We start from the raw sequence: 27,800 nt of genomic DNA, 5'->3' as shown, positions 1-27,800 counted from the left end.
AAAACATTCTTTAAAGAGAGAATACAAAAGTGTTTCTAGTAGGATTTTGAGAACATTCACAAACATACTATAAACCTGTAGATATAAAAACCAAAGTTGAGAAGTGATGACAGCTCTCATATGACATAGCCTCATTTGAATTACACATAGTAAAGCAGGAGTGATACTGGGAGCCCCTGCATTGATTGGGTCTGACTTCCAGGAAAAAGTGAGGACTAATATATAAAAACACTTACAGCAGCCCAGAGAAGCTTAACTGCACAATGATTGAAGCACACACTGGTTCACAATATTTATTATAATCTATTGCTTTAGATAAACCTGCTGTATGGTCAGTAAACCCAAACCACATTGTAAGAACCAACAAAAAAAAAGTTACATCACAAACCACATCTCTGTAAAAGGTATGCAATGGAGGTGAACAGAGGCACAACCTTAACCGTGAAAGTAAGAGCACAATGAAGATCCTCATACGTAAAGACAGCTCTCCTGGTAGCAGATAATGAAGGTAAATAAAAATCAGACTAACAATACTAAACATAAGCTAGGTAAAAAAATCAGACCAATATTGTTATAACTGTATCAAAGAATACAGGGCCTTTTTAAATACCCTTCTTTCATTCTCAATGACCTGTAAACACAACTCTCCCAAACCATCTTCCCTCTGTACCTGAACTAGTATATAAAGATCTATACAGAATGTGCAAATCCAATATAAGTATTTTTAGGCTCTCTCCTTCAAATAGAAGAAATACAAGGTTAAAAACATTAACACCACAGATTCCCTCTACCCAGCCTCTGCAGAAAGACATCAGTAGCAATACTGCCTGAGACATCCAAGTACAGAAGTAGCAAAACACTGGACCAAGAAATCCATAAGAATGCATGGCATATGAACAATAAATACAAACACATGTGGAAAGGGAAAAAACAAACAGTTACCAAGGGAAATATTAACACTGGCAAATGAAAGTGAATTAGGACTCGTCAGCCTATAGCAGATCTGTTCCTAAAAACACATAACAATGGCTTAAGTAAGCCTATAATGTTAACTGAGATCCAATTACACCCTAGGCAGACAGGCTTTATTCGTCTACTTGTTCGTTAAGAGGCGATATCTGGTAGTTATATGCCATGCTCCATACTATTTAATGACTACATATTTATAAGTATTGCAGGATGTTGGGAGACAGATATCCAGCTATTAGGTTATTTGCTACTGCTGCCTTTTCATTACCACTGCACAGATTCTTTCCGCACCAACCAACTTTTAGTATCCCTCACACCAATCTGCTATAGATTAAAGTTTGTGGAAAAATAAGTTAGACAAAAATATTACAGCCTACAAGGACTATGGTACAATCTAGTTTTTTGTAGTTAAGACTTCTGGCCCAAGAGTAACTTAAGAACAGTACCAGCCTGAGCAGAACACAGTTCTAGAGCATTTAAAATAGAGAGATGTTGAAATAGTCTGGATTTTACTTCAACGCTGGAAAGTGAGCCAGAGACCCAAGAACTGTATATACACAAATCTCAAGTGTGGTCTAAAAGCTCAAGCAATAACTATATATAGTTCACTCCCTTCAGAAGTTGCTTTACAGAGTGTTCTTTGCTTTTTGGTATGAGTGCAGATGTGAACTTCTTAGAATAGTCTCCAAGCTTCCACTCACGATAAGAGTGAACATATTCAGTGCAAACAACACACAAGTTAATTCAATTTACAGTTCTCAAACTAAAGTAAAAAGAAGAAAAAATGCTTACTAGTGGTATCTACTGTTTGTCTGACTACCTCCTGTGGAACTTCTGCTTATCAGAAGGTCACGTGATAACAATGAATATCAATAAAAGGATTCCTTTGGCCAGCATTTAAACATTCCCATTACTGAGATGAAAGTAAAACTTTATTTTCTAGGTCTAGAAATAGGCACAGAAGCTTTCTCTATGCCAAACACCTGGTGATCTCCATGCAACACTGATACAGCTGCAAAGACTAAGGAATTTTCTTTTTTGAAAGAATTATTTACACACAAGGCCAAATCACAATGCTGTCACCCTACGGAGGGAAGTTTTATAGTAAAACTTGACTTGTGGTGAATGCCCAACAGTTGTCTAACAACTCATTTCGCAAGGTTGGAGTGCAATATAAAACTCACTACAAAAATCAGTTTCTATTCTTCATCTGAGTACTGAGAGGTTCGGTATAGTTGCCAGCACTATAATGACATGGTTAAAGTCATTTCCTAGTAAATCAATATTGCCAGATAGGTACAGTCAGTCCACAGTTATAATTGACCTCTATCCAGTATAAGAGAACCTAGCAACAAGCCTCAAAAATCTCAGAGGCATCAACTTCTTAAGTCATCAGTTCTGAATTTCATACGAACATTGGGATTATTGACCATGACAAGGTCAGGTGTCCAATGTGTTGACTTCTTTGGAGCAGAAATAATGCACAACTATTGCATTAGGGTATCGAGCAAATGCACTGTAAAGAGACAAAACAAAAAATCAACTGTCAATACAGTTTTCCTTACTGAAACAAGAACATTCAAGTAGTATCAGAATCAGAAAAAGACGCTTACATGAAAGTGATACTTTGCTGTTTAAATTACAGCCTGAATATATTCTTGAGAAAACCAGACAAAAGAATTCTATGGATTTTGTAAGAGCATCATTTAAAAAAAGATAGTATCTATTTTCATTTCTATAGGCACACTACTTGGAAGTCACCGGTAAAAAATTTAACACTGGGTGACATACTGACGTGATTGACCTTCAAAACTTTGTTGAACGTAACAGTATTAGAAAAAACCTAGACAACTAAAACAATACTGCAGATGCAAATTTAAATTCTGCTGCTACCTGCTACTCACTAGCAGCAAAAAATGGAATATGCACTGCAGTAAGTATATTTAGACCTATGATCATTAAAACGTTTTGGAAAAAGAACCTTTCCCTATCATTGTGAATGCTACTGATATCTCAGAAGGGTTCACATCGAGAGAAACAATGTGGCATCTCACTAGAGTTCAAAGAGGAAAAAGAAGTGCAAATAAGATTTGCCTTCTATACCAATCCATAATTACCTGCTAGGAATGGCAGAAGAAGAGTTATTGGCATCGAGGTATCAAGTGAATTAGTTCTACTTTTAGATGTCCTAAGATAATTAGGCTAAAAAATGTAAATCAGCCAGGGAACTACAAAGCTATCAGTACAGAAAACTATTACACATGTATCTTAGTTTGAGATTCTTTATATCATCCTTAATTCTAGTTAAGAAGCAGGTAGTAGACAGTGTTCTTACAAAATTCCAAATTCAGTATAAGAAGTTATTTTCTGCCTTCTAGAGTTCTGCAGTACAGAACTCTTAGAGTTTCTGAAGGGATTTTATTCTCCTTTGTTGAAAGCAGGATTAAACTCTTGCAATAGACTTTACTGACTAAAGCTTTGATGTTTTCCCAGCCAGCCGGTTGAGTGATGTGATTTCCAATTCAAACATTCTTCAAATGTCATCCTCATACTGCTGTTCTTTCCGTGTATATACACATTCCAAGTTTTGCAACATTCTTAGTTTAAGCATACGAGATTCATATTTGATTCCGTTTCCCAAGCTTTAAGGCACATGCTCTCTCACCTGTTACCTATCTTCTTTTTACATACAGTGCACACCTTCTCCTCTGTAATAATGCACTTCACTTGCTGATGCAAGATCCGCTCCTCCTGGACCTATAGAATAATAAAAAAAAGGCTTGCTCAAAAAGAAATGCCACCCAGAACTCCCTTCTAGCCCAGTGAAACTGAAACCTGTCACATTTAATTTTCAGTGGCTATATCTACATTAGCAAGTTGTACAGCACAAAAGAAGCAGGTCTGTAGAGCAGAGCAGGTGGCATTAACACCCAACACCCACACTATATGAATTGCAGGATTTTACTTTCAACTAGTGTGGTCCACAGACTAAGGCATTCTAACCAGGAAGGGGTGTTTAGGTGAACTATTGAAGTGCATCATCTAGTTTAGTTTATTTGAAAGAAATCCAGTCCATGCTCTCCAAGATCATCCTGCAATGCACACCAGAGCACAGTTGAGTCCAGAGACTCACAGCAAAAGCACACACCTCATCCAAACTAAAATGCATGTACTTGCCATCTCCTGATAAGGGGACATTCAATCTACTTGATGCACATCTACTAATTTCAGGTGCACTACAACACCATGTAGAGGACACACATTCCGTATAAGGAACAGTTAATTTGAATATTGAACATCGGTTTTAAAACACCATTCCCATAAACAACACGTGGTGAGTACTTACCCTTAGAAACTCAGCATGAAGAAGATTCTTGAGTACTTGATTAAATCTTTTCTTCTGGGCATTTTCTTCAAGGACTTTCTCTAAGAAAATTCGAATCTCACTAATCTGTGTATTTGCTGGGAGTAGGTTTATTGCCTGGAGCGAAATATACTTAGTTAGGAAAAAATTATAAAGGAATAGAGAACAAAATACAATAGAAATTGACACATTTAGCTTGACACTGTTACAATCTGTTCACTTGCATACTCCAGTACCTTCTGCTAACATTACAAACCGAGTACTTACAAGCCATTCTTACCTTGGTGGTATCCAGTTTGCTGTGATGTAGTTCCAAAACCTGCAGAGCAGCCTGCAGATTGGCTTGAGGCTCCAGCACTTCCATCTTGATTGGTCCGAGGCAATGAACACTAGGTGGGGAGAGATACATCCGGAGCAGTGACAGATAGACCTGTTGCACACAAAAGGAAAAAACTGAAACCACTGCACACATCCACAATTGACAGTGCTGGCAGAACCCAGCAACAGTATTAGTAAGTTGTGCCTGTGCCATTCAAAATTCTGACGTGCTCATTTAAACAGTTCTTATCTTCAAACAACAAAAACTGAAAAGTATCAATGATGTTCAAGGACTTAAGACTTGCATTCTACACTAAAGTTTTTCTATGAAATTAGTTTTAATCACGCCTCCCTCATCTTACATAACTCATTCACAATCTCTATAAAACAACACTTCACCGCTTTTTAACATTAACTTTTCTGTAGAAGTATGTGGAATACGCACACGTTATTTTGTCTTCTGAATTCTATCACAACTTTAGCTACAGAATATAAGCTCAACTCCAGTGATACAGTGACATTCTCAACAAAAAACAAACTTAAAAAACCCCAACCAATTAAAAAAAATTCCTAATTCCTAAATTCCAAGAGCTTATACATAGGTTCCTGTCCACCTACACAAACCCTGAAAAAGTCTACACAGAGCAAAAACTTTAAACTCCCTAACATGGTATGAATAGTCTAATACATCCTTACTGAAAAGGAAGACTGCAAAGATGAAGCTACTTACATCTTTGTTGCCATCTTTGTTTCTGTCATAATGTTTATGGCAGTAGCTAGAACAGAGAATAATGAAGTGAAATGCAGGGACAGTTTTGTAACCCAGAGAATCAGTCCACAGAAATTAACATTTAAAAGCTTTGATTACTGAAGCCATCCAAGTTAGGTGACCATACATCCAATTCAGATCAATTAATCAAGTTACACAACAAAATTACACCATTTACGCTCCATTACAATGTTGAGAAAAGGGGAGGTTTTGTGCAAGTCTCCCACTTCCAACCAACTTAAAAAGCTTTCATACAGAAACTAAATTTAATTCAGCTGTGTAAAAAAAGGGAAAAAAGATGTCTCAAATCAACACATCATAGCATAAAAATATGTGTAGATCTATCCAATTACGGTATCTGAATCACAGAGAGAAGGTGTTTGTTAGTGTACACTGCATACCAGGGTTGAATGACCTCTAACAGGCATTTGCCAAAACTAGCTTTAAAAGAAGCTATGTTGAACAGGCCATGTTCAGATTACTTGCCAGTATCAGTTAATTCTATTTTCACCTAAGTACTTTAGATTCACTCAGAAGGTTCCCCGACACAATACACCTAGCAAAATGCCCTATCTTTACTAGAGAGGATTCTGCTAACTGAAGGAGCTTAACTTTGCCTCTGGGCTATTGAATGTGTCTCAAAAGAGAAAGGAAGCAAAACAACATACAGAAGTTCACAAGCTAAAGGCAGGTGGAAACAACTCATTGATGACAGTCATATTGCTCTAAAGAGCAGTGACAGAAGAGCATGAAAAGGTAAGCCTCAAGGGTTCGGCGTCATCATCTGTAATGAACAGATACCTGGAAGAGACTAGAAGTCAAGAAAACATGGAAACCCAGAAGATCCTGAAGGCTTACAGCCTTCATGCTCCGCATACAGCAACATCTCACTACACATCCTATCCACAGGGCAGTGAGTAAAAAAACTAATAAAAATAAAGAAATTCTTACTTTTCAGCCATGTTGGTGTCCTTCAAAATATGAACATAAATAAACAGGGCTTGCTCATGCTTCCCCATACGACCCAAGAGGAGTGCACGTTCTTCTAGGAGACCTAGTGATAGCATGAAGGATTAGTCAGTAGCTACGCAGAGAAATGACAACATAAGCTCCATTAGTGACCAGACAGAAGGAACTATAAACCTGTGCTCAGACTACAGTTTAAGTTACAGTGAGACTGTAAATCTACTTCACACTAGTCTCAGTAACATTTTATGAATTAAGTAATCTTAACATACAACAAACTTAAGATCTGTTGAGCAATTCAGGCTCATCAAAAGGTTACACTAAATACTTAGGTGATGGGAGACGCCACAAGATCTTAGGCCAACAGTCACAGGAATCCTGCAGAGACTGGTAAACCCAACTGTGCCAGCAAAAACAGAGTTAGTATACACACCAGTGGCCTAGAACTACAGATACAGCCATCTTCTGTTTCTAGTTACCATGATTCTACAATAAGTGAGGAGGGTTTGCTGTACAATGCAATAACCTAGGGTTTAATTAACCTATGGAAACTGAACTCACCATCAAAGGGGAAATCACTAATTAGTCGACTAGGTTCATACCAGCTAGACTTCTCCAGAAAAAGCAGAAGCTTTTTCCGGTAATCCCCCAAGTCACCTCCTTCCTCCCCAGCAGGCACTGGAGTTTTATCTACATGGAAGAAAACAACATAAGCTACAGTATAACAACTATTTCACTACACTAGTACACAGAAGAAGATAAACAAACAAATCATTGAGGAGGAATCAAAAGCTGATGAAACTGTTACATGAGCTAGGATTCTGGTGCACCTGCCAAATTACTTCAGCTCCCTAAAACACATCAAGTGACCAGTTAAACAACAAACTCAGTTATTCAAGACTCTTCTCTACCCTTAACATGCAGAATTCAGGAAGCAGTAGCTGCTATTCCACTTTATCATGAACAAAGTGTCACTTGGTCACTTAAGATCTCTAGGGAGGCAATAATCTAGACTTCCATATAAACCCACAACTTCTGTTGTTCCAGTTCCTTCATCACTTGGGGTATTTTCTTCTGGATGTGAACACGGAAGGCTTACAGTAGTACACTGTGAAGGCTCCCCTGTGCTGTCCCATGCCCACCAGAAAAGGCTAAACATACCTGCAGGGAAACAATTGAGATATTCTTTCATTAAGCCCTGCACTTTCTCACAGTACAGCTGGATCAGACAGTTGTGAAAGTCTGCACCGGTTTCTTCCCAGACATGAATGATGTGTTCCTGTAAATACATGTTCAGGTTCAGTTATAGACACTTCCTCTGGGAAGTAATTTGTTATATGCAAGCAATAGTTCCGTGCTTGCCTTTACTAAGCTTGACTTCAGGATTTCACACATTTTCATTATTTTCTCTTTGCACAACTTATGGCAAAGCTAGCATTCTCTGAGACAGCATCAGGCTACAACGCCTGGAGATCTAAAGCCTTACATGTAACATGTTATACTGAATGTAATGTGCTAGTAGAGATTGAGTTCTTACCAGATAAGGAATAGTCAAGCTTTTAAAATTTTCTATCAAGAAACTGAGCACTTTGTCTCGTGGCAAAGCTTCCACTTCAGGGAGGTCTTCTGTAAATATCTGTTAAACAAAATTTTATTCACAGAATGTTGATTTTTTTTTTAAATTTAAAGTGCCACAGTGTATTTTCTTTGAGGCACTGAAGCCCAGCGTATCATCACATATGTCCGAAGAGTAAGCACAAGAAGTATAAAAAAAAAAATCTGAGCAGTGTATTCAGGCACTCAGAAGCTATCTCGCGTCTGAAAGGATTAACAAACATCCCCACTTCTGCCTTAGTTAACACTTTTCTTCTACAGTGCCCAACACCTCCCAAATACAGGGAGTCAATTCTATATGAAAGAGGAAAGGGAAAATAAGAAAGGCAAATTAACACTTGGCATTTAAATAATCAGTCAGGCTCTTGTGCAAGAAGCGTGACATCAACAACATTAAAAGTTGTATCAAACATTCCTAGCTACTTATTACAAGACAAGACATTCCAAGAATGGAAAAGTATAAGAAAAACTGAAAGGCTGTCCTGCTCTATCTACTGCTAATCTTATCACAGTACTGAACATAGAAAATATAAATTATGTATTTAATTGGATTTAGCATTAATGGCTTCTTACATTGAGTTCTCCCAATTCTGTACACTGCACTAAGAATCTCAATGGCAAGGTGCCTGTTTCAACCACACTTACCTTCAGTCCATCTTCAGGAAAATCTCTTAGCACCCAGACAGAGTAGGAAAATACCAAGTGCAAGTTCTCTGTGCCTGAAATACAAAAAGCAGCAGTGCTCGAAATTAAAATCCTAAAGATCTATCTACTCACAACACACAAGCAGATGCTTTCAGAGCCAGCAGAGCTTAATTTACAGGAAGAATCAGGTTCAGTTTTTTCCCCTGCTCAAGTCAAGCAAATCACACATTGCAGGCTAAAGCCACAATTTCATTACTTTGCAAACCTGATTTTAAAAAGGAACAAGAATTAACGCAAATACTAAGTGCCACCAAACGTAAACAATTCAGACTAAAACCAAGCTCAATTGTCTTAATCACATTCCAGAAGTCTTCCCTTACAATTTGTTTTTATTAGGGTAGAAAAAGACTGTATTTTCACTTGTGTAATTTCCTTCAGTCCATTTCCAGCCTGCCAGTCTAATGACTTCTATAGCAAAGGGTCAAATACTTCATAACAAGTGGTAAAGCATCATAGGAATGAAGTAACTGGCATAGAAACTACATGACAGGTAATAACTTCTCAGCTTTTAAGGAAATGTAAGACCTGCCTCTTTAAAAGAATACTTTCAGTTGGACAGTTTGCTTCATAAGGTTTATAAAACATGTTAGGAAAACATGACTTTCCCCCCCACCCTCCTGATCAGAACCCACTGAGACATTCACTGCCCGAACAATGCAACAACACAACTACACAAGAAACAGAAACCTACACCAATCCTATAAGAAAGCAGCCATTGTTTGCTTTTCTTCATCCCACAATATCATCAGGAGTAAGTGACTTTTTAAATATTTAAAACAAGCAGCATCTTCACAGTAGCAGTATTTTAAGAACCAGAAGATGAGAGCTATAAAGCAAACAATTAAAATAGCCCCCAGAAGAGCCAATTTCAAAGTTTCAGAAACAAAACAGTGACTTGGCAAATGGCACTAATGTCATGGGTCTGAATTTCGCTTAGTTTCAGTTAACTTTCTGAATTAACGGGTATTGTATGGTAATGGATTTGCTAGCCTCACTGAGAAAATTTAAATAAAGGACAGGACAAATCATGGGAGTAAGTTCTCATGTAGAACAAGAGACAGAGAAGAGAAAGTCCAACTCCTTATAAACAAGTGTGAGATTAATTAGAATAGGTCCTTTCCAAAGCACTGATCAAGTTGCCTTTGCTGAAATCATGACCAAATCAAACATGAAGTTACAACCTACTCAAGATGGCAGAAGGAGGAGGAACTCATCAAGTAACTACCAAAGCTTATAGATCAGAATACAAAAGGCCAACATCACATAACACCACAAAACAAAACAACTGGCTCTCTCAGCACATAACATTTAGCTGCATGGGGAATAAACCAAAGATCACAGGCAAGGATGTTTTGTGTGGCTAGAATTAAAGCAGACACTGAATTTCTAAATTTTCTCAGCAACAAATCTTTAATTTAAATATGAGCTATACTAGGAAGAAGTTCTGCCTAACACTATTTTAACAGATAAGGAATACTGTAATACAGAACACTATCTGCAACCCAATCAAATCATCATTCTCCTGTGCCTAACTCTGCACAGATAAAGTATATTTTTGATGGGCATGGCCAATAACAGAATCACAGAATCACTAAGGTTGGAAAAGACCTGTAAGATCATCAAGTCAAACCATCAACCCAACACCACCATGCCCACTAAACCATGTCCCATAATGCCTCGTCCACATGTTTCTTGAACATCTCCAGGGAGGTTGACTCCACCACTTCCCTGGACAGCTTATTCCAGTGTTTCACCACTCTCTCAGTAAAGAAATTTCTCCTAATATCCAGCCTGAACCTCCCCTGGCGCAACTTGGGGCCATTTCCTCTTGTCCTGTCACTAGTCACTTGGGAGAAGAGACCAACACCCACCTCTCTGCAACCCCCTTTCAGGTAATTGTAGAGAGTGATGAGGTCTCCCCTCAGCCTCCTCTTCTGCAGACTGAACAACCCCAGTTCCCTCAGCCCCTCCTCATAGGACTTGTGCTCCAGACCCCTCACCAGCTTCGTCGCCCTTCTCTGGACACGCTCCAGCACCTCAATGGCCTTCTTGTAGTGAGAGGCCCAAAACTGAACACAGTATTCGAGGTGCGGCCTCACCAGTGCCGAGTACAGGGGCACGATCACCTCCCTACTGCTGGCCACGCTATTTCTGATACAGGCCAGGATGCTGTTGGCCTTCTTGGCCACCTGGGCACACTGCTGGCTCATATTCAGCCAGCTGTCAGACGGCTCATATTCAGCCCGGCCATGCCCGCCCCCGCTGCACCCCACCGCCTGGCCGCCGCCGCCGGCAAGGCCAAGCTCACCCACCCCAGCAAGGCCATCCTGGCAGGTGGCCTAGCCGGAGGCATCGAGATCTGCATCACATTCCCCACTGAGTATGTGAAGATGCAGCTGCAGCTGGACAAGGCGGCAAACCCTCCCTGCTACAAGGGCATCAGGGATCGTGTGAAGCAGACTGTCCGTGACCATGGCATCCAGGGGCTGTAGCGGGGGCTCAGTTCGCTGGTGTATGGCTCTATCCCCAAGGCTGCCATCAGGTTTGGGATGTTTGAGTTCCTCAGCAACCAGATGAGAGATGAGCAGGGGCAGCTGGACAGCACGCGGGGCTTCGTCTGAAGACTGGGCGCCGGCGTGGCCGAAGCTGTGGTGGTGGTCTGCCCCGTGGAGACCATAAAGGTGAAGTTCATCCATGACCAGTGCTCCCCCAAGCCCAAATACCGTGGCTTCTTCTATGGCGTCCAGGAGATCATTCGGGAAGAGGGACTGAAGGGGACCTACCAGGGCTTAACCACGACCGTCCTCAAGCAAGGATCAAACCAGGCCATCCGCTTCTTTGTCATGACCTCCCTCAAAAATTAACAGTTAATATTTGCTTTGATGCAATAAACAGTAAGTGCTTACTCTATTGATACATGGCAAGTATCAAACCCAAATCAGTAATACGCACTCGATGACTTAAAAGACCACAGCCACAAGCCTGGATAAAAATTTCTATAATTACCTGAGAACTATTTAAGAACTTTCCATTAAATGCCCAAAAACCTACAGAGAAGACATGACTAAAAAAGAGTTTCTACTTCACTCAGAATCTAAGTGAAAGCAACTAAAAATACATCCCGCATTTTTTAAATTTTAAAAAAGCAATTATTGCTTAGATTAGAAGCTCATAACTACAGAAGCCTCACCAAAGGGGGAACAGAGGGAAAAACCTGTAGAAACCCCATAGTCTGAAATACTTTCATCAACTTATTTAAGGGACTCCCAGAAATTACACTTATCAATTAACCTAGACAAAATGGGTAGTGCAGTTAAAAACACACACATACATGCGCACAGTATTACATTTCTGCTATTTACTTGGGGAGAAAAGCTGCAAGTGACTCTAGCGTAAAACATTCCATTTATTAGCAATAGTTAACTTTCCAGATTGTTTCCACTGTATTTCATTACTCTGAGTGAACAGACCCAAATATTCTTTATCAGTTTTAAAGAGCTGAGCAAGAAGCATACAGGAAAACTGATTTTCAGGAGGTCCTGAAACACCAGAGAAGCTCCAGAAGACTAAAAGAAATTTAACAAGCTGCCAAGATTTTAGAAAAGTATTCCAGACAACTTGGATAATTATAGGTCTTAAACATCATCAATCTCAGGTAAAACAAATGACTGACTGACATAGGTCAGTTGAGATGAATTTATCAAGATGACAGAATTATTTTTAAAATAAGATTAGAAGTTTGTTTTGTAAAGCTGCATGCTAAATATAACATACCTACACTTCTCTAAAGATGAGCGATGTTACCAAATGACACCAAGAAGAAGTGTAAGAGAGACATGGCACAAATGGGAAAGGTCTTAATGTAATTGTAAGTAATGTATTATCATTGAATTAACATGTTGCTAACAGAAGCCAGCAGGAGTTCTTAAAGTAAGTAATTACAGGGAAAAAAAAAAAAAAAAAAAAAAAAAAAATCAAACTTTGCCAACACTGTAAGACTAGGAGATGAACAAAGGTATTTCCCTCAAACTACTCACTACCAAAGTAGTAGTGTGATACATTTAGAATTGTGCATTTAGAAATAAGTAATATTATTGGATGGGAGAAGACTATTGTCAAAAGTAGCAAAACCAAAAAAGGACTTGGGAGTGCACAATGAATAGTCAACAAAGCCAGTTCCTACCACGATCCTGTGACCAGCAACTACAACTGTTAGGTCATAACATAGATCTACCTATACACAGAAAACAGAAGCTTCATATAGGATTCTTCATCTCAGGAAAGATAACGCAAGACCCAGCAACTGGAAATTAGACTTTCAGCTGGAAAGCCTAACTCAGAAGTTAGACTTTCCTTTTGTCAGTGATGGTAAATCATCACTGGGAGAAAATCCAAAATACTATGGCACGTTTTCCAATAAGACAGTCAAGTTTCAACAAGAGGCTCGTGAACTAATCCTTGAAGTTTACATTATGGAATAAATCAGACAAGATGACAAGGATACCCTCTAGCTTGATAAGTCTCTAGCAAGTCGCTGAACAGTAGAATAACCACTAAGCTCAACAAGAATAACACCTTCACAAAAACAATGCTCTCCTTCACACTCACCCAAATGCTGCAGATATTGCACTGTCCTCTCATGACCCTTCAAAGGTGAGTTGGCTTTCTTTGACTGATCCACAAGTACCTGTAATGCTTTTAGAAAAACAAAAAGGTTCATTCCTTTGTAACCACAAGTATCATTCTAACTTGAACCACAAAAAAGCACATTTTTCCTATTCTGCTACTGGAGACAAAACAAAGTTTTATTTTGAACACAGAGGCCAAATGGGTAACAGGAACAAAAAACAATTTAATCACAAGACAGACCCAGAAACAAAGTCTCTTCAGAATATTGCCTGCTCACTGAAGACAAGTTAGAATTCAATACTAGGAATACGTGCTCCTATCCCTTCTCCTCTCCCCACCCCAACCTCATACCTACCTTTCTCATGCAGACCTTTCTTCTCGTACAGTATTATCAGCTCACTATATTTGTGTGCCTTCTTTAGCACATGCTCACTCTCCTCAATATGGCAGTGATTGTTCTCCAGACGTAGCAATGGTGCCACCAGCGCTACATTTGTCTGCAAGCAAAAAGGGAGCACTTAAAACACGTGCACCTCCTACGCTTTAGTACAAAACATGAGTTGGAACAGAGAAGAAAAAAAAGGCGGCTTATAGCATAGGAAGTGACAGTTTAACATCTTAGATCAAGGCCCATCTTCATTTCCCTAATTTGTTGGTACAGAAAGAAAACAATATATCAGAGCTATTCCCCCCGCTTCCAGAATAGAGGTCAGCTTTGAAAAACATAACTGACAGCAAAGATCGTACTCTCCTGCATTTAACAGTACAAGGCAACATAAGAAGCATTCATTAGAACTCCAAAATACACAGGCAAGGCCATGTTCTTTTGACAGAACCAGCGACCAGAAACAGACACATCTGCTTTATTCCATGAAACTACTTCCTGACCAGTGAGCAAACTAGCTAACACCAAAGTTTCACAGGTCATTTTTAAACCAAATACAGACAGACGTGTGAGAATTTCTGAAGTCCTCCTTCTCAAACGTTTCAGCCCGAAATTCCTGCAGAGCTTGCATGGTAAAGGGAAGGCCTCTAGCTCAGGCAGAAACTCACATGGAGGTAACACTTTAACAGGGTGGTATCAATGATTTGTAGCAGCTTCTTTTTGGATTTGATCGTGGGTGTTCCTTCCATGAGTGGTGAGGTACTAGACTGATGGTCAGAATCATTTAGCTTCTTCACCAGGTGACTTCTTTTCTGCAGGACATCAAATGAAATTTTAACAGGAAAAGGCCATGGATTTCTCCATCCCACCTCAGCAAATATAACCCACCAAGTAAAAAGACTAAATTAAACCAATTTAATAACTTGTTTTAATCAATTTCATAAAGAATTTTTGTTGTTAATGACTATTCAACACATCACCTTTCAAACCACATTCAGGTTTATACATTTGTTTTGCAAATTTATAGTTTTACAAGATGTCCAGAGTCTTGAGAAAATAGTCAGAAGGAAACTCTGTTAACCTGATCAGAGACATTTTAGGAAGTCAGGAGACATTTAAAACATTTGGAAAACAATTTAGGTTTTGAACTACTAGGCACAAAAATTATCCTCCTTCATGCACAAGCCTCCTTTTAGTCTAGTAAGAATGGCAACAGAAGAATTCAGATTCCAGTTACAACAAAATAAAGAAGACAGGAAGTTACAGTACCAGCTACCTCCTGTTCCACCTTTTAATGCATGCTTTTGACATGTCTCCTGGATAGAGTGCCCTCCACAATAGTCACCAAACAACAAAAGATCAAGAGCTCAAGCCCTCTTCAGAAGGCTACTAGAAATAAAATACTAGACTCATATTCAGATCTGGTCCACGAGTGAGTTTTGTCCAGTCCTCACAAAAGTCACATGTGATGTCTCCCACATATCTGTGAGGCACCTCACGCCTTCCAGTTCCTCTGCTTTCTCATAGTTTCCAAGCATGACGACAGCCCATTAACACTAGCATGATAGAGCTGGAGTAGGTGTACTGCTTCCTGCACATAAAACTTAACCAACAAACTATGCTAAAACTGAATAACCCTGCTCTAAAAACAGATATAGGAGCACTCACTTGAGTTAGGTAGTCTATGAGAGCTAAATGTGCCTTCTCCAGCTCTGCCCCAGAAAGCCCTGGCAGGGGGTTGGGATACTGTAGCTGTTTCCTGTAATCTGTGGGCAGGAGGTCAGGATACAGACCCATCACATGAGTGGGATCTAAGCAAAAAATAACTAGTATTAGTAACCATTCATAACATTATTTCTGCAAACTCTTAAATGTATGTAACCTTTGAGCAAGCTTAGCTTTCCAACAGAGCTGACAGTAGTCAACTTGTATGTCCACCAGGTTCCAGATAACAGAATTTGCTTACTACAGAAAAGAAGCTAAAACAAGGCAAAAGAAGCAAAAGAAAGATTGTTTCAAAGTCCAAGCACAACAAGTTCCAACCTGTGCGGTTGGCACACCTGGAGGACAAGCAATTATTACAGTTCTCTTACTGCTCTTCTCGCAGAATCCCAGCATTAACAACTCTGACAGTAGGACAGGATTTCTAAGAACTAGCGATGTTTTAAGAGAAGATTTACCATGCTTTTGAAACAAGAACTGAATAGCACCATCTGTAACTAATAAGCACCCATTTTCATGGAGTTTAAGCAAATTCAAAATTACTGCTATCTGATTTAAGTTCAAAGTATTTTGTGTTCTCAGTCCTTTTCTTTCATTGTATTTTTCCAAAGTAAATTTGGTAAGTGTCATCAAAACAAGTAAAAGTTTAGGTTTAAATGCACAAGGGATGTGCTGTAACCAATAAAAGAATCTCAGTCTTAAGCACTATTCTATGGTACAGTCTAGTCTTCAGGTGTTCTTCTAATAATGCTAGTACAAACCAGAGGAATAGCAGAGACTGTTTTGACTTCCAAAACTACAGATAAAAGTTTCCTGGCTTCAGTAGCTTGGTCCATTAAACGGAAACAGGGTTAAGGGTCCTCAGTTTGGTCCGAGTCCAAGAATTTAGCAAATCTACAGATGTTCCTTATTTATTTTTCATTCCAAGCTACAAGTAGGCTTCTGGCAGTTGCTGAAACCCTCAAGGGTCTGCATACATACTATGCACACTGTAGAATAGCCTACGATACAAATATATTCTGCACAAAGGGCAAATTCATAATTTAATTAACTTCAGTCAGTGAGTTAAGTACTATAACCAGTTTCACAAAAAAAAGCTAAATAGTTGCCTAAGCTATTTGCCATTCACAAAGGACTGGTCTGCACAAGACACCCGTTTTAAAACAAAAACAAAACAGAAAACAAACAAAAACCCACACACATTAGCCTGTGAGCTTCATTTCATTACTTCTAACCCAGGTATCTCAATGCCAACCATTTACCTGTACCAAGCTTGGCAAAAACTTGCATGGATTCATCAAAGCGCTTCTGGCAGAAGAGGTTGAAGGCAAAGAGGTTCTTTATGTGGTGAATTTGTTGTCGCTTCTCACTATCTGAATCATCTTTCATTTCCTACACACATACAAATTAACAAACGTTAAAAACCCTTGGGCCTCGTAAATGAGAAAGAACACTCTACAGAAATAACACTAGTATTATCCTTTGGAGAGGGTAAGAAGAAGAAAAAGGATAATCTTCCAACGTGAACACCTCTGATGGTGATTCTCGGATGCTATGCTTATTGTGTCACTGAGATAACCTGGAGGGTTTGAAAGCCACCTCTGGTTACCAATATACTCGGTCTATTACAGCTACTATCTCTTTGCTCATTTGCCTTTTCAAAATCTTTTTTCAAGTTAGCAATACAAAATGCAATTAATTCATTTTAATGTAGTTCCAGGGAAGTTCCCAGAAATCAGAAAATCTTAAAACAGTAATAGCAATATGATTAAATGTACTAAGAAATTATTATGTATCAGGAGTAATACGGAGGGCCATTACAAAAAATTCTGGTCATTTGACAAAACAAAACACACAACTCCAAGCAAAACTGTTTACAACTGACTTCAAAGTCTAAAAGACTGTAACTGATTAAACAGCTAAGAGATCATCTTTCACATACAAGATGACATCTCAAAATCTAAACCACAATAGATCAACACAGAGAAATGGCAGCACAATACTAAAACTTAAGTCAAAAAAGGCTAGAGTTTACCAGTTTGCGCAAAGTGGACAGTAGGGAGGTTAAACCCTCCAGACTAGCTACAATCAAGCAGAAGGCAAACATCCTTTTGTTTACTTTTGCACAAGTGCATCCGCTGCAAACATGAAGGTTTTTGAGTACTTACTGCCAACTGCAAAGCCAACTCAAACTGCTTGTCCTGCAGAAGCTGCTGGATCTGTGTGGCTATGGACACTGGAATAAGCCGCCAAACAAAGTGATTACTTGCCACATATATAATATTTGTGCTGTAAACAAGACAAAAAGGTCAGTTACTAAGCTCTAGTGCTGAGAAAGGAGCAGTACCCTATCCAAAACAAACCAATCCTGGTTAATGCACACATGGATCAATCAGATACAAGGGCAACTTAAGCAATATTGCAAAGCAGAAAGGACAAGAATGTATCTCCAGTGATCTGAAATTCCCAAATACACTCAACTCCATCATTTACTCCTCAAGGTATGGCCTCCACCCATCTGTTCATAAAAAACATCGGACTGCTTCAATGCTTCTTCTTAAGCCGAGGGAGTTAGAAAAACACTTCCTTTCACAGTTTTTCAGAGTCCTACCATACACCCAGACAGCCCAACAAAAGTAATCATCAGTTATACTCAATACCCTCCAGAGGTGATGAAGCGCGGTCTCTGCAGCTCGATACTCTGTACCAGCAGCCGGGGTTCAAAAGTGCGGATCTCCACGTATCTCGGCAGAACAGCAATGATATAGGGAGGCTGGTGTTCTATTAGCGAAACAAGTGAAAAATATAACTTCATTGTTATCAAGTATACCTTGAAACAAGCCATGACTTAAGAGTAGTTCTTCTCTTCAATTTTTTTTTCCCTTGAAATGTGTCCCTTTTTTGCTTATTAAAAACAAAACTCAATGCCCAACACTGACAGCAATTTGCTAGTAGACTACTACCAGGCTTTTTATTCATCTTTCAACATAAGGAATTTCTGCGGCACTCAGGTGCCCTGCAGAACTACAGTGCTTTAACACACTACCTTCCATTTCAAATCCTGTCCCTTTATAAAAGATATGCAATATACCTATTTTCTGAGGAGGAGATAGGCATACAGACTAGAAGCAAAGAAGAGGAAGAAACAAAAATAAACATATGAAACCTTCCACACTCGGAGTACAACTTGAAATATTTTAGAAACTGTCACACTCCAAATCCAGCTAGTTTCTAAATACCAGGAGCGTAACGATTTTGTCATATACAAAGGAGTAAAGAAGCAAATTTTTTAAAATTACTGCTAATTCTCACCCATGGCTATAGGAATATCTGTCCAGTTCAAGGCACATTTCTGAGTGCAGATCCCTTCTTCGTTGAGGACAACTGTTAGATCATCTTGGCCAACTGCAACTTTTCCATCTGCTACAGGAGCTACCAATGGTTCCAGCTGCTTCCCTGTGGGAAACAGTTCTTTTATGGATCCTTTTCCATCCACCTAGGATAATAAAGAAAATTAAAAAAACTGGTTTTCAAAACAACCTTAATTTCAAAGCTGCATAAGACCAAAGCCAAAACCCCCTAAAGGGATTTAGAACCCAGACTAATCACTAACAGGACAAGTGCAATTTTAAAGAGTAGCAATAAAATTTTTTGCATACCATCATTTATCTTGCTTACACATCATTTGGAAATAAAGAATTAACACTTTTGTGTCTGCGATGATGTATTCCTGTTACTATAACAGTAGCTGAGCACATAGTTCATACAGGTTTATAAAATGCATAGCACAGCAGCAACATCAGTTGAAGTGTCCAAACACTTCTTGGTGTAACCAGAGGATTTCATTTAGGCCAAAACTTTAACATGGTTTTATTCTGGCGTGAGTGAGTGTTGCCACATGAAAACCAAACTAGAAGCCAAGCAACCTGCCTAGCCTTTTTCCCTGCCCTAACCACTCATTCTTGTGGCCACATGCTGTCGAGGGAACTGAACCCAACAACAAAAAAAAGCATCAAAGCTGTTTCATGAGCTGATCTAACAACTCACTGCCACCAAAACGGAGAATCTCCTCCTTCAACTCCAGCTACATGTTCCTGCTGCTTCCCTTGCATTACAGCTCAAGCATTCTTATAAATCAACAGCTAGCCAGCAAAAAACAATACCATAAAAACACATGTATTTTTTTCTGCCTATTTAGTGAAATGAAGCCATTCAAGGATGGGTTGGTCAAGCACCAGAGTTAAACCACAGTAGACACTTGGACAGCAAGTCCCCACTCTGGTTGCTTCAGCAGCTGCACAACTACTCGTATCACTAGAAAGGCAAGAATCAACATCTAGGAGAGGGCTGCAGAAAGGCATGACTTCTTTTGTGAGCAGTGTCAGTTTGAAGTGACTGTAAAAATTACTGTGCAGTTTTCCTGTCAACTACAGATCAGTGCAGCCACCCATGTATGTATGTGTGGTGCACCTCATCTTCATCTCATTTTCCTATAATATCAGCAGAAGCCAATTGTAAAGGCAGAAAAGAGAATCAAATACAGCTGTCAAATGAAACGTAAGTGGAAACTGTAATACTAAATTAACAGTAAGTTTACAGACTTTCAAACTGAAACGACTACAGTTCAGCAAGCGAATCAAAAAAAGAAAAAACAGTTAAGCTTCACTGTATGCCAGGTAAGAAGATATTCTTGGTCTTTTTTCTCTTTTAGAGTTATCTCCTTTCTTAATACATTAAATAAAATGCAAACTGAGCTTACACAGACTGCTGCCAAACCAAAATACATCTTTTCCGATGCCTTTTTTCTGCAAGAGCTTCAAACACTGGCTTCAACAGCAATAAACAGAAGATCACTTCCTGACATCAGTTTAAAAGGACAGACTTAGTCTGCCCTTTCCAAAAGCACATATAGCAAGAGTACCAGATGCTGGTTTTCATAAATGTCTGTTAGCTAAATCCCTGAGCACAGGAGCAGCCTCCATAGTGTCTACTGCTATCCAAATTTTCTTAAACACTGTATTCCAAACCCCAGTCTTACCCGTATCAGATAATAGTCCCTCTTGAAGCCTACACAGATGGAGTTTTCACACCAGGCCATAGACTTGGGTACATCAGGTACACTGAAGTCCCCCTGAGGAAAACAGGTTAAAACAGCTGTTACAAGAAAAAAGCAAAAGTCAAATCTGGCAACACAGAGTGTAACAGCCAGCACTGTTGTTGACACCGTAATTCCCCAATGTTGTTGAGACCATATTCCCCACCCCGCAAGTGCAACTTCTGCTGGTCAAAGAATGGCAGTATTCAACTAAAAGGCTAGATTCATGCACAGTGAAGAGGTGTGCTCCGAGTTGGCTGGTAACTTCCTAGAAGAGCAGCCTAGCTGAAAAATTCTCTACGCATTTCCATTGGTTATTTTTATCATTCTGGTATTCACAAATGCAGTTCTCTGTGCTTGTTGTCAGTAACTACCTTCTGACTTAATGACATCCCTGGAAAACTTTGGGTAGAAGTGGACCCGCTTCCATAGTGTTATTGTTAGGTATACATTTATAGAGGCTGCACGCTAATACATTTCACTGACTTACAAGCATACTACAACCAGAATGTTAAAATATATATCACAGCCTTTGATTTAATTTATGAAGCTGTATTAATGCCAAATAATTGCTATTTCAACCATGTATTTTCACTTTTATTTGCTGCTTCATTGTTAAATCACTGCAGAACCAACAGGAACCAATGTTCTGGAAGTCAGCAGTGCCTCTGAGTAATAGGGACCGCATAGCAAGCGGTAAAGAGCAACTACACTTCCTGTTGAGGCACACTATACTACAGAAACAACGTAACTCACCTGTAGTTCATGGAACTCTCTGTCCTTCCAAAAATAAAGCTGTAGCTTCTTCCGCACTGCCACACACATTCTCAGCACCTCTTCTCCTGTATCTGACTGCTGTGAAAATAGACAGGCCTAACTCATAGGCACTCATAAACTAAGAGGCAAGTAAGATAATACAAGGCCAAAAGAATCCTCAGCCTGAAGCAAAGCTGTCAGCTGAACAGCAGCTTTGTTCATCCATGCCAGAAGGGCATTCCCTAAACAAGGAAGCACAGAGAGAAGCGAGGCAGGATACTCTAAAAAATGAGCTTTGGCAAGGATTGTGACATGAAGGAAATAAAAAAAAAAAAGCACCAAAGACACACACACACAAACAGAAGATAAGTAGAGAGCTATCAGCCCAGCCTTGAAGACTTGGATAAATAGCTTGAACTCTATGCGGTATGGGAGAGGGGAGGAAATGGAACAATGCAAAGAATGTGTTATACTGACAGATAAAAACATTAAGAGCCTTTTAATATTCTAGTCTATTGGAAAAGTTTCCTGACAAGAAATACTAGCAAAACTAAGTGCCTGTACACACAAACAATAAGGCACTTCGGAATGACCAGATTTAAAGGTGCTTTGAAAGACATCACTAGTTTTAACACCCAGAAAACCCTAAGTACTTATTAGAAAATATTTAATACTAAGCTCCCATGGGGCAAAGAGATAAAAAGTGATGAAGAGCACTAAGCCATCTCTGCTGGTTATGAATAAGCTTTCTGAATGACATGGGTAAGCTGAGAAACTCACTTGGATAGAAATAAGTCAATAAAGCACAGCATATGAACAGAGGATTGCTATACCTCATGGAACCATTTTATGGCCTGAATCTACCACAACTGCCGTGGAACTCCTTGGGCCAATACAGTTCAAGAGAAACAAAAACGTAAAAAAAAAAATTATGAAGATGCTTGGTGAAGGGAACCACTATGAGCTAGTATGCTGGCAATTTAAGGGAAGGGAATGGCTTTTATATTGAAGAGGACCTTTCAAAAAAAGACGACAGTCACAGTTACTACAGGATAAAAACGCCTTGAAGTTTTATATCAGGAGGTTAAAGGCTTCAATCACAACAGGCACAAGAAGGTGTCTTATGAAGCACAGGAAGAAAAATAAGGTAACTACATTAAGAATTGTTGCCGTAAGCAAAGCTTCAACATCTAGTAGGTACTAATTTTAACAAGCACTAGTACCCAAGCAACTTGCATGTAACACAAAATTAACAAACCTAATCTATACAGCAACATAAAAAAAGGTAACCTTATTACAAACATTAAGGACATCTGTGCCATTGCGGTCCTCCTCTTACCTGAAGATCACAAGTGAAGAGAGATGCACCTTTTGCCTTGGAAACTGTGGTGATTTGTTGAAATGTCAACAGGTCATGGACATAAATATTATTTTCTGTTTTAAACAAAATTCCAATTATTATTCAATATTTAATACATGTAGAGCTCATTGCTAATTCAAATAAGTTATCATATTTTTTGTTTATATAAAAAGAAGAACTTGTGAAACTAAGAGCTGCAAGAAAGGAAAAGGAGTGTTTTCCCAAAAGCTGGGAAGTAAGTGCTAAGGCATATATAAATACAAGACAATAAATGCAGAAAAGACAACCAACACCAGCGTTGGTAAAATTACATGAAGGAACTGAGAACAGGTGCTAACCAAGCAGAGGAAGTGGAAGTGAAAAGGACAGCAAGCAGGCCAGAGCAGAGCAAGTTCATGATGGAAGATTGTATGAGCAAAGACCATTTTGAACTGGCTCCTGAAATTAGCGGAAAGTGAGTGGTTGCAAGTGGAGGGTGCTGTGGTCAACTTTTTGTACGCACGAGGACGCAGGCAGCAGAAATCTACACATGCTGGAGTCGGAAGAGCCGGAACTTGGAGATCATAAAGAAGGGAGTAGCAACATAAGCAAAAAAGACATAGGAAGATCATAAAGTTAAACAAATATAGCCAGAGACAAGCAAACTTAGGTCTTCCACAAGATGGTAAAATATCGCCATCTGCATATAAACTGAATTTGGTGTTAACACATGAACAGTAAGTTTCATATATCAAATAAGTTTGGACAGAAGTTTTAGCCCCTATCATACAGTACATACACATGCATGTATGTATCTATGTGTATATACATGCCAGTACAGACAAACTATATATATACATATACACACACACTTCAGTGCATGTATGTATTTTTTCTTTTTTAATCACGAAACTTAGTGTTAATACTTTGTTCTCCAAGCTGGCTTACGACAAGCAAAGCTGCCTCTCAATCAATGCTGCATAATGCTTCCTCTGCAAAGTGAAAAAGCCTAAATCTTACACAATAACTTTTCAACGACTAGACTACTATGAAGGTGTGTGGAAAGGGTGCCACGTTCAGCCAAGTAACTGCATCAAGAAGAGCTCATTAAATATTAAAACATTTTCTTCACTTACCTAATAGACTGACAAGAATTTTAAACTGAGAAACAACATGAATCTGAAAGAAAGAATTCCATTAGTGACTGCATTCATAAACTAAACCTCTGAACAAAGCCTGATTATAGATAGTCTAAGAAAATGCATCTTAGATACTATAACATTTTCACCAGCTTAGGTTGCAAGCTGTATGTGCTAGCTTGTAAAAACTGGGTATAAGTGAAAGGGGTTGCAATAGCTGGAGGAAGGTTGTGCATAGATAGCTGCCTTGCTGTTTTCATTATTTTTAGAGTAAGTGGTACATTACTGCTACAGAAGTACTTCTAAAGGATATGCAGAGTTTTGATGAAAGAGACTGCATAATCTTTGAGGTAAGTGCTTGTATTGGCTCATTGCCTTCCTGAGTATCAAAGGCCTCCGAAAAAAATGAAACAGTAGTAAGACTGGCAGTCGATAATCAGTTACTTTAGTTCTAAATTCCAAATAAGAGAAATTACATTCACATTCCTATAGCATTTTATCCGAGAGTCAAACTATATATTACAGTCTGTTGGTGTGTTACCATCATTTTTATAAATATCCTCAGTCAGAGCAGCTGAAGATTTACTGCTAACAACAGCATTTCCATAAAAGCCAGAAATAAATCTGTAAGTTCCAATTCTTTGCTTTCTGCTTTAGCAACCAAACCAAGCTTATTCCTGTTATGGGAAGAGTGGGCAAAAACACCAGGCTGTGCTGCCTCTAGAAGAATCTATAGTTTTGGGGAAATTTTTTGTTAAGCTTAGCAGAGATTCTAGAAGTACATTTGATATTTCATTGTCTGTCTGAAAGCACTGGAAAACTGTCCCCGCATCAAGAAGATAGTATTTCCTACCTGCTGAATCTTTTTTGAGAAGTTCTTGTTGGATTTCTCTAGTGTCACTTCAAACCTATTGCAACCTACCAAAAAGATTTGAGAAAGTATGTAAACTGAAGTTGCCCTTTAAATTTATGGCTCAATATATCCTACACTAAATAGACTACAAAGAATCACAAAAGCAAACTTGGCCACTTAACAGTAGAAGAATGACTCTTCTAACATATCTGTGCTATCTTTTACTTAATAACTAAATGCATCAGGCGGTCTTCTACAAAGTCACGTGAAAATTTAAATTACACTTCTTGTACCCATCCAAGGACTTCATCAATAGTTACATTTTTGCCTTGCTGAAATTTTAGATTACAAGAATTATATTCAAGTATTTTGAAACCCAGAGATACAAAGATACCCATAAAGACTTTATCCACATCAATCAAATACCAGCAATTTAAATTGCTAGGGAGCACATCACTGCAAAGTAGACAAGAAATAAACACTACACCACAGGGTTTAAAAGGAGTTTTAGGGATAAAGACTTACAGACACTTTCTGATGACATAACCTCTCCTGGCATTGATGCAAAAAAGGGGGAGAAATTTACCATGTGAGATAAGACACTAGCAACTTAAGACTAGTATGTTCTGATTGGAATAGACGGCCTACAAGTTTCAGAAAAAGCAAGCTGAATTCACTCTCTAGAATCCAAGTAGCTACAAATGAACATCCTTCCAAGAGCTGATGATCTTGGAAACTGATGTTTGGTTTTTTTCTTTCGTGTCCCACACTACACTACATTACTCTGTTCAATAACATCAGTTTCTACATAATAGCAGCTAATGCAAAATACAAATCTGTTTAGTGAAAATCAATTTTAACTGAACTGAAAATAGAATAGTTCTCCAGAATAGACTATCAACACTTATGACCGTCAAAGAGGCAGGGAAAAGAGTAAATGCATGACAGAACTAGTTAGGAGGGATCCCTCTTCCCCATCCCTTGATGCTCATGGGCCCACTGAATAAAGTTGCTCTTTCACTAATCCAGCTCTTCATTAACAAAAGACAAACATCAAACCTCTGGCAGCTGCACTGCTGTGCACACTGTATTCACAAAAATTACACTAACTTACTATAAATTAAAACATATGGAAACCTGATAGAAAAGATACATACTTTAAAACAGGAAAAAGGCTGATACTACTTGCTATCTTTCTTGCACATCTTATAAATGGCACATACACTTTCACCAAAGATCTCACGCAAGTACTCATTAAACTCTATGTAGGAAAAAATCAGCAATTAAACATACTGTGTTAACATCACTACAACCTCTTAAAGTGCAGGAAATAAAAATAACGTAACTATCTTTTTCTGCCATTCTTAAAATCAACTTACCTATGTCTTTCTTGATCCTGTAAAGAAGAAGATGCCCTTGTTTGGTACCAACAAGGAGCCACTCCTCTACAAAGATCAGGAAGAAAAATAGTCTAATTAGTTTCAACAAAGGCTGCCCTTCCCAACCAAGGTACATTTATCAGAACACTTGGAAACTTGTTTCAAACGCCAAAAGAGACATGACTGTGGCGACTACACGCATGTCTCCTACCATGTCTCTGGTGGAAGTGCTCAGAAGTAGCTTTCATTCTCAGGAGAGGATGGCCAAAGATCAAGCAGTACAACAGAGAGTACAGCCCACATAGACATCACATCCCACTCATTTACACAAAGGTAAAGAAGCAAACCATTGCATCTTTTACGCAATCAAAAGAGGCAATATACTATTCTTCAGACGTTACTATCTCCCAGACAGGAACAGTGCTACATAATGTGAAGAACTGTCAGGAATAAAAACAAGGAGTTTTATGTGGGGTTGTTTGGTTTTTTTTTTTTCTAAATAGTCAAGTTTTTCTAAGAACTCTCTGAAATAGTGAGCTATGCCTGGAAGGACAGCAGCAGCTTTGTGTCCTATTTACAGCACTTATACAATAAAAAAGGCATAGAATCTTTATTGGGTCATGAAACGTGACTGAAATTCTTCCTCCTTGCCGAAGATGATATACGAAAGAAGCATACACAAGTATGTCTTTCTACATCTAGTACTCCCTCATTACTAAAGATACTTGTATTTTAATAAAATCTTGCTTCCTGCAAGCCTTTTTTTTCCACTATTTAGTAGAAAAGTTGCAGAGACAGAATTACATCTCTTTTCACACAACCACACTGTCATACGCCTGTGGGTTTAGGCTTTTTTCTACTTCAGCAAAATAAATGCTTTCAAAAAGATAAAAGTCTCAACATAGGAATAAACTATTTTCACATCTTCTCTACTACATAACTCTAGCATAAACAACCCACAGTTAAATGTGGCACTACTCTTCAGGTTATAATTTTGTTCTTAAAACAGATTAAAGGGGTCACAGTTCCACAGTGTCTGGAGTTTTTTTAATTACCAATTTCGTGCTATGGTAGTACATCTGATGGAAACTGCTCAAGCAGTTTGAAGAGCCTTATCAAGCCTTATCATTACGGCAGCCGGTGCAATCACCTGACCAAAATTTTGACTGTCAAGTATGCCCAAAAATATAACCTACATTTATATACCACTAACGCATGCAAACAGACTATAAACCTAAGACTCGAACATACCACCAGCTTTCCAAGATAAATTTTAGCCAAAACACAGGGAACGCTTTTTAGCAAGAAACCAGCCGACCCGCGGTTACAGCCCTGGAAATCATGGCAGCCTCCCCTACAGCAGCGCTGCCGCCGGGCGGGCAGGGCTGCGGGCGGCAGGCGACCGCCGGCAGCCCCGCGAGCGGAGCTCGGCCCCGGCAGCCCCCCTGCTGCCGGCACCGAGGCCAACACAACCAGCCAAAACACGGGGAAGCGCTTCCGCGCTCCCCCAGGCCTGCGCGGCGGCAGGGCCACCGGCCGCCCCACAGCCGCCCCGGGATACAGCCGGCCGGGGGCCGAGCGACGCAGCCGCCCCCGGCCTGCCGCAGGGCAGGGCGCGGCAGGCCCCAAGAAGGGCTGACAGGGCGTCCCGGCCGCCCGGGAGTGGGGAGGGGAGCGGCCCGGGCTGCGGCGCGGAGCGGCAGCGCCGCGGCCCCCCCGGCTCACCCCAGGCCGCCAGGCAGTCGATCTGCAGCGGCAGCTTCTCCAGGATCGGGACATGTTCGAAGGCGTCGTGCAT

General features: G+C 39.5%; 2 protein-coding genes across 3 annotated transcripts; one reads left to right on the top strand and one right to left on the bottom strand.

Annotated features, from left to right (window-relative positions):
* Positions 1-279: 279 nt before the first annotated feature.
* VPS39 (VPS39 subunit of HOPS complex) lies at positions 280-27,800 on the bottom strand. 2 transcript variants are annotated; one of them, XM_059820038.1, is made up of 25 exons: positions 27,728-27,800; positions 25,970-26,068; positions 24,624-24,688; positions 23,768-23,810; positions 22,632-22,726; positions 21,293-21,391; positions 20,480-20,572; positions 18,754-18,937; positions 18,102-18,222; positions 17,610-17,730; positions 16,704-16,833; positions 15,388-15,530; positions 14,388-14,531; positions 13,690-13,831; positions 13,314-13,400; positions 8,646-8,719; positions 7,924-8,022; positions 7,548-7,665; positions 6,948-7,076; positions 6,372-6,474; positions 5,382-5,427; positions 4,614-4,763; positions 4,316-4,450; positions 3,635-3,726; positions 280-2,485 (listed from the first exon to the last, which is right to left on the bottom strand). In XM_059820038.1, exons 1-25 carry the CDS (start codon positions 27,798-27,800, stop codon positions 2,410-2,412), a joined length of 2,661 nt encoding a protein of 886 aa, XP_059676021.1. In that variant the 3' UTR covers positions 280-2,409. The 2 variants fall into 2 exon arrangements, with proteins under 2 accessions (XP_059676021.1, XP_059676022.1); XM_059820039.1 differs by having other exon boundaries at positions 26,003-26,068.
* LOC104250230 (tricarboxylate transport protein, mitochondrial) lies at positions 10,955-11,569 on the top strand. The gene is given in 1 exon segment (XM_009809051.2): positions 10,955-11,569. A coding segment is annotated over 1 exon segment (615 nt).

Source organism: Gavia stellata, chromosome 7 (genome assembly GCF_030936135.1).
Source record: "Gavia stellata isolate bGavSte3 chromosome 7, bGavSte3.hap2, whole genome shotgun sequence".
In the NCBI taxonomy this organism is placed as follows: domain Eukaryota; kingdom Metazoa; phylum Chordata; class Aves; order Gaviiformes; family Gaviidae; genus Gavia; species Gavia stellata.
The sequence above is the reverse complement of the archived record's forward strand: the minus strand, read 5'-3'. Positions and strand labels throughout refer to the sequence as shown.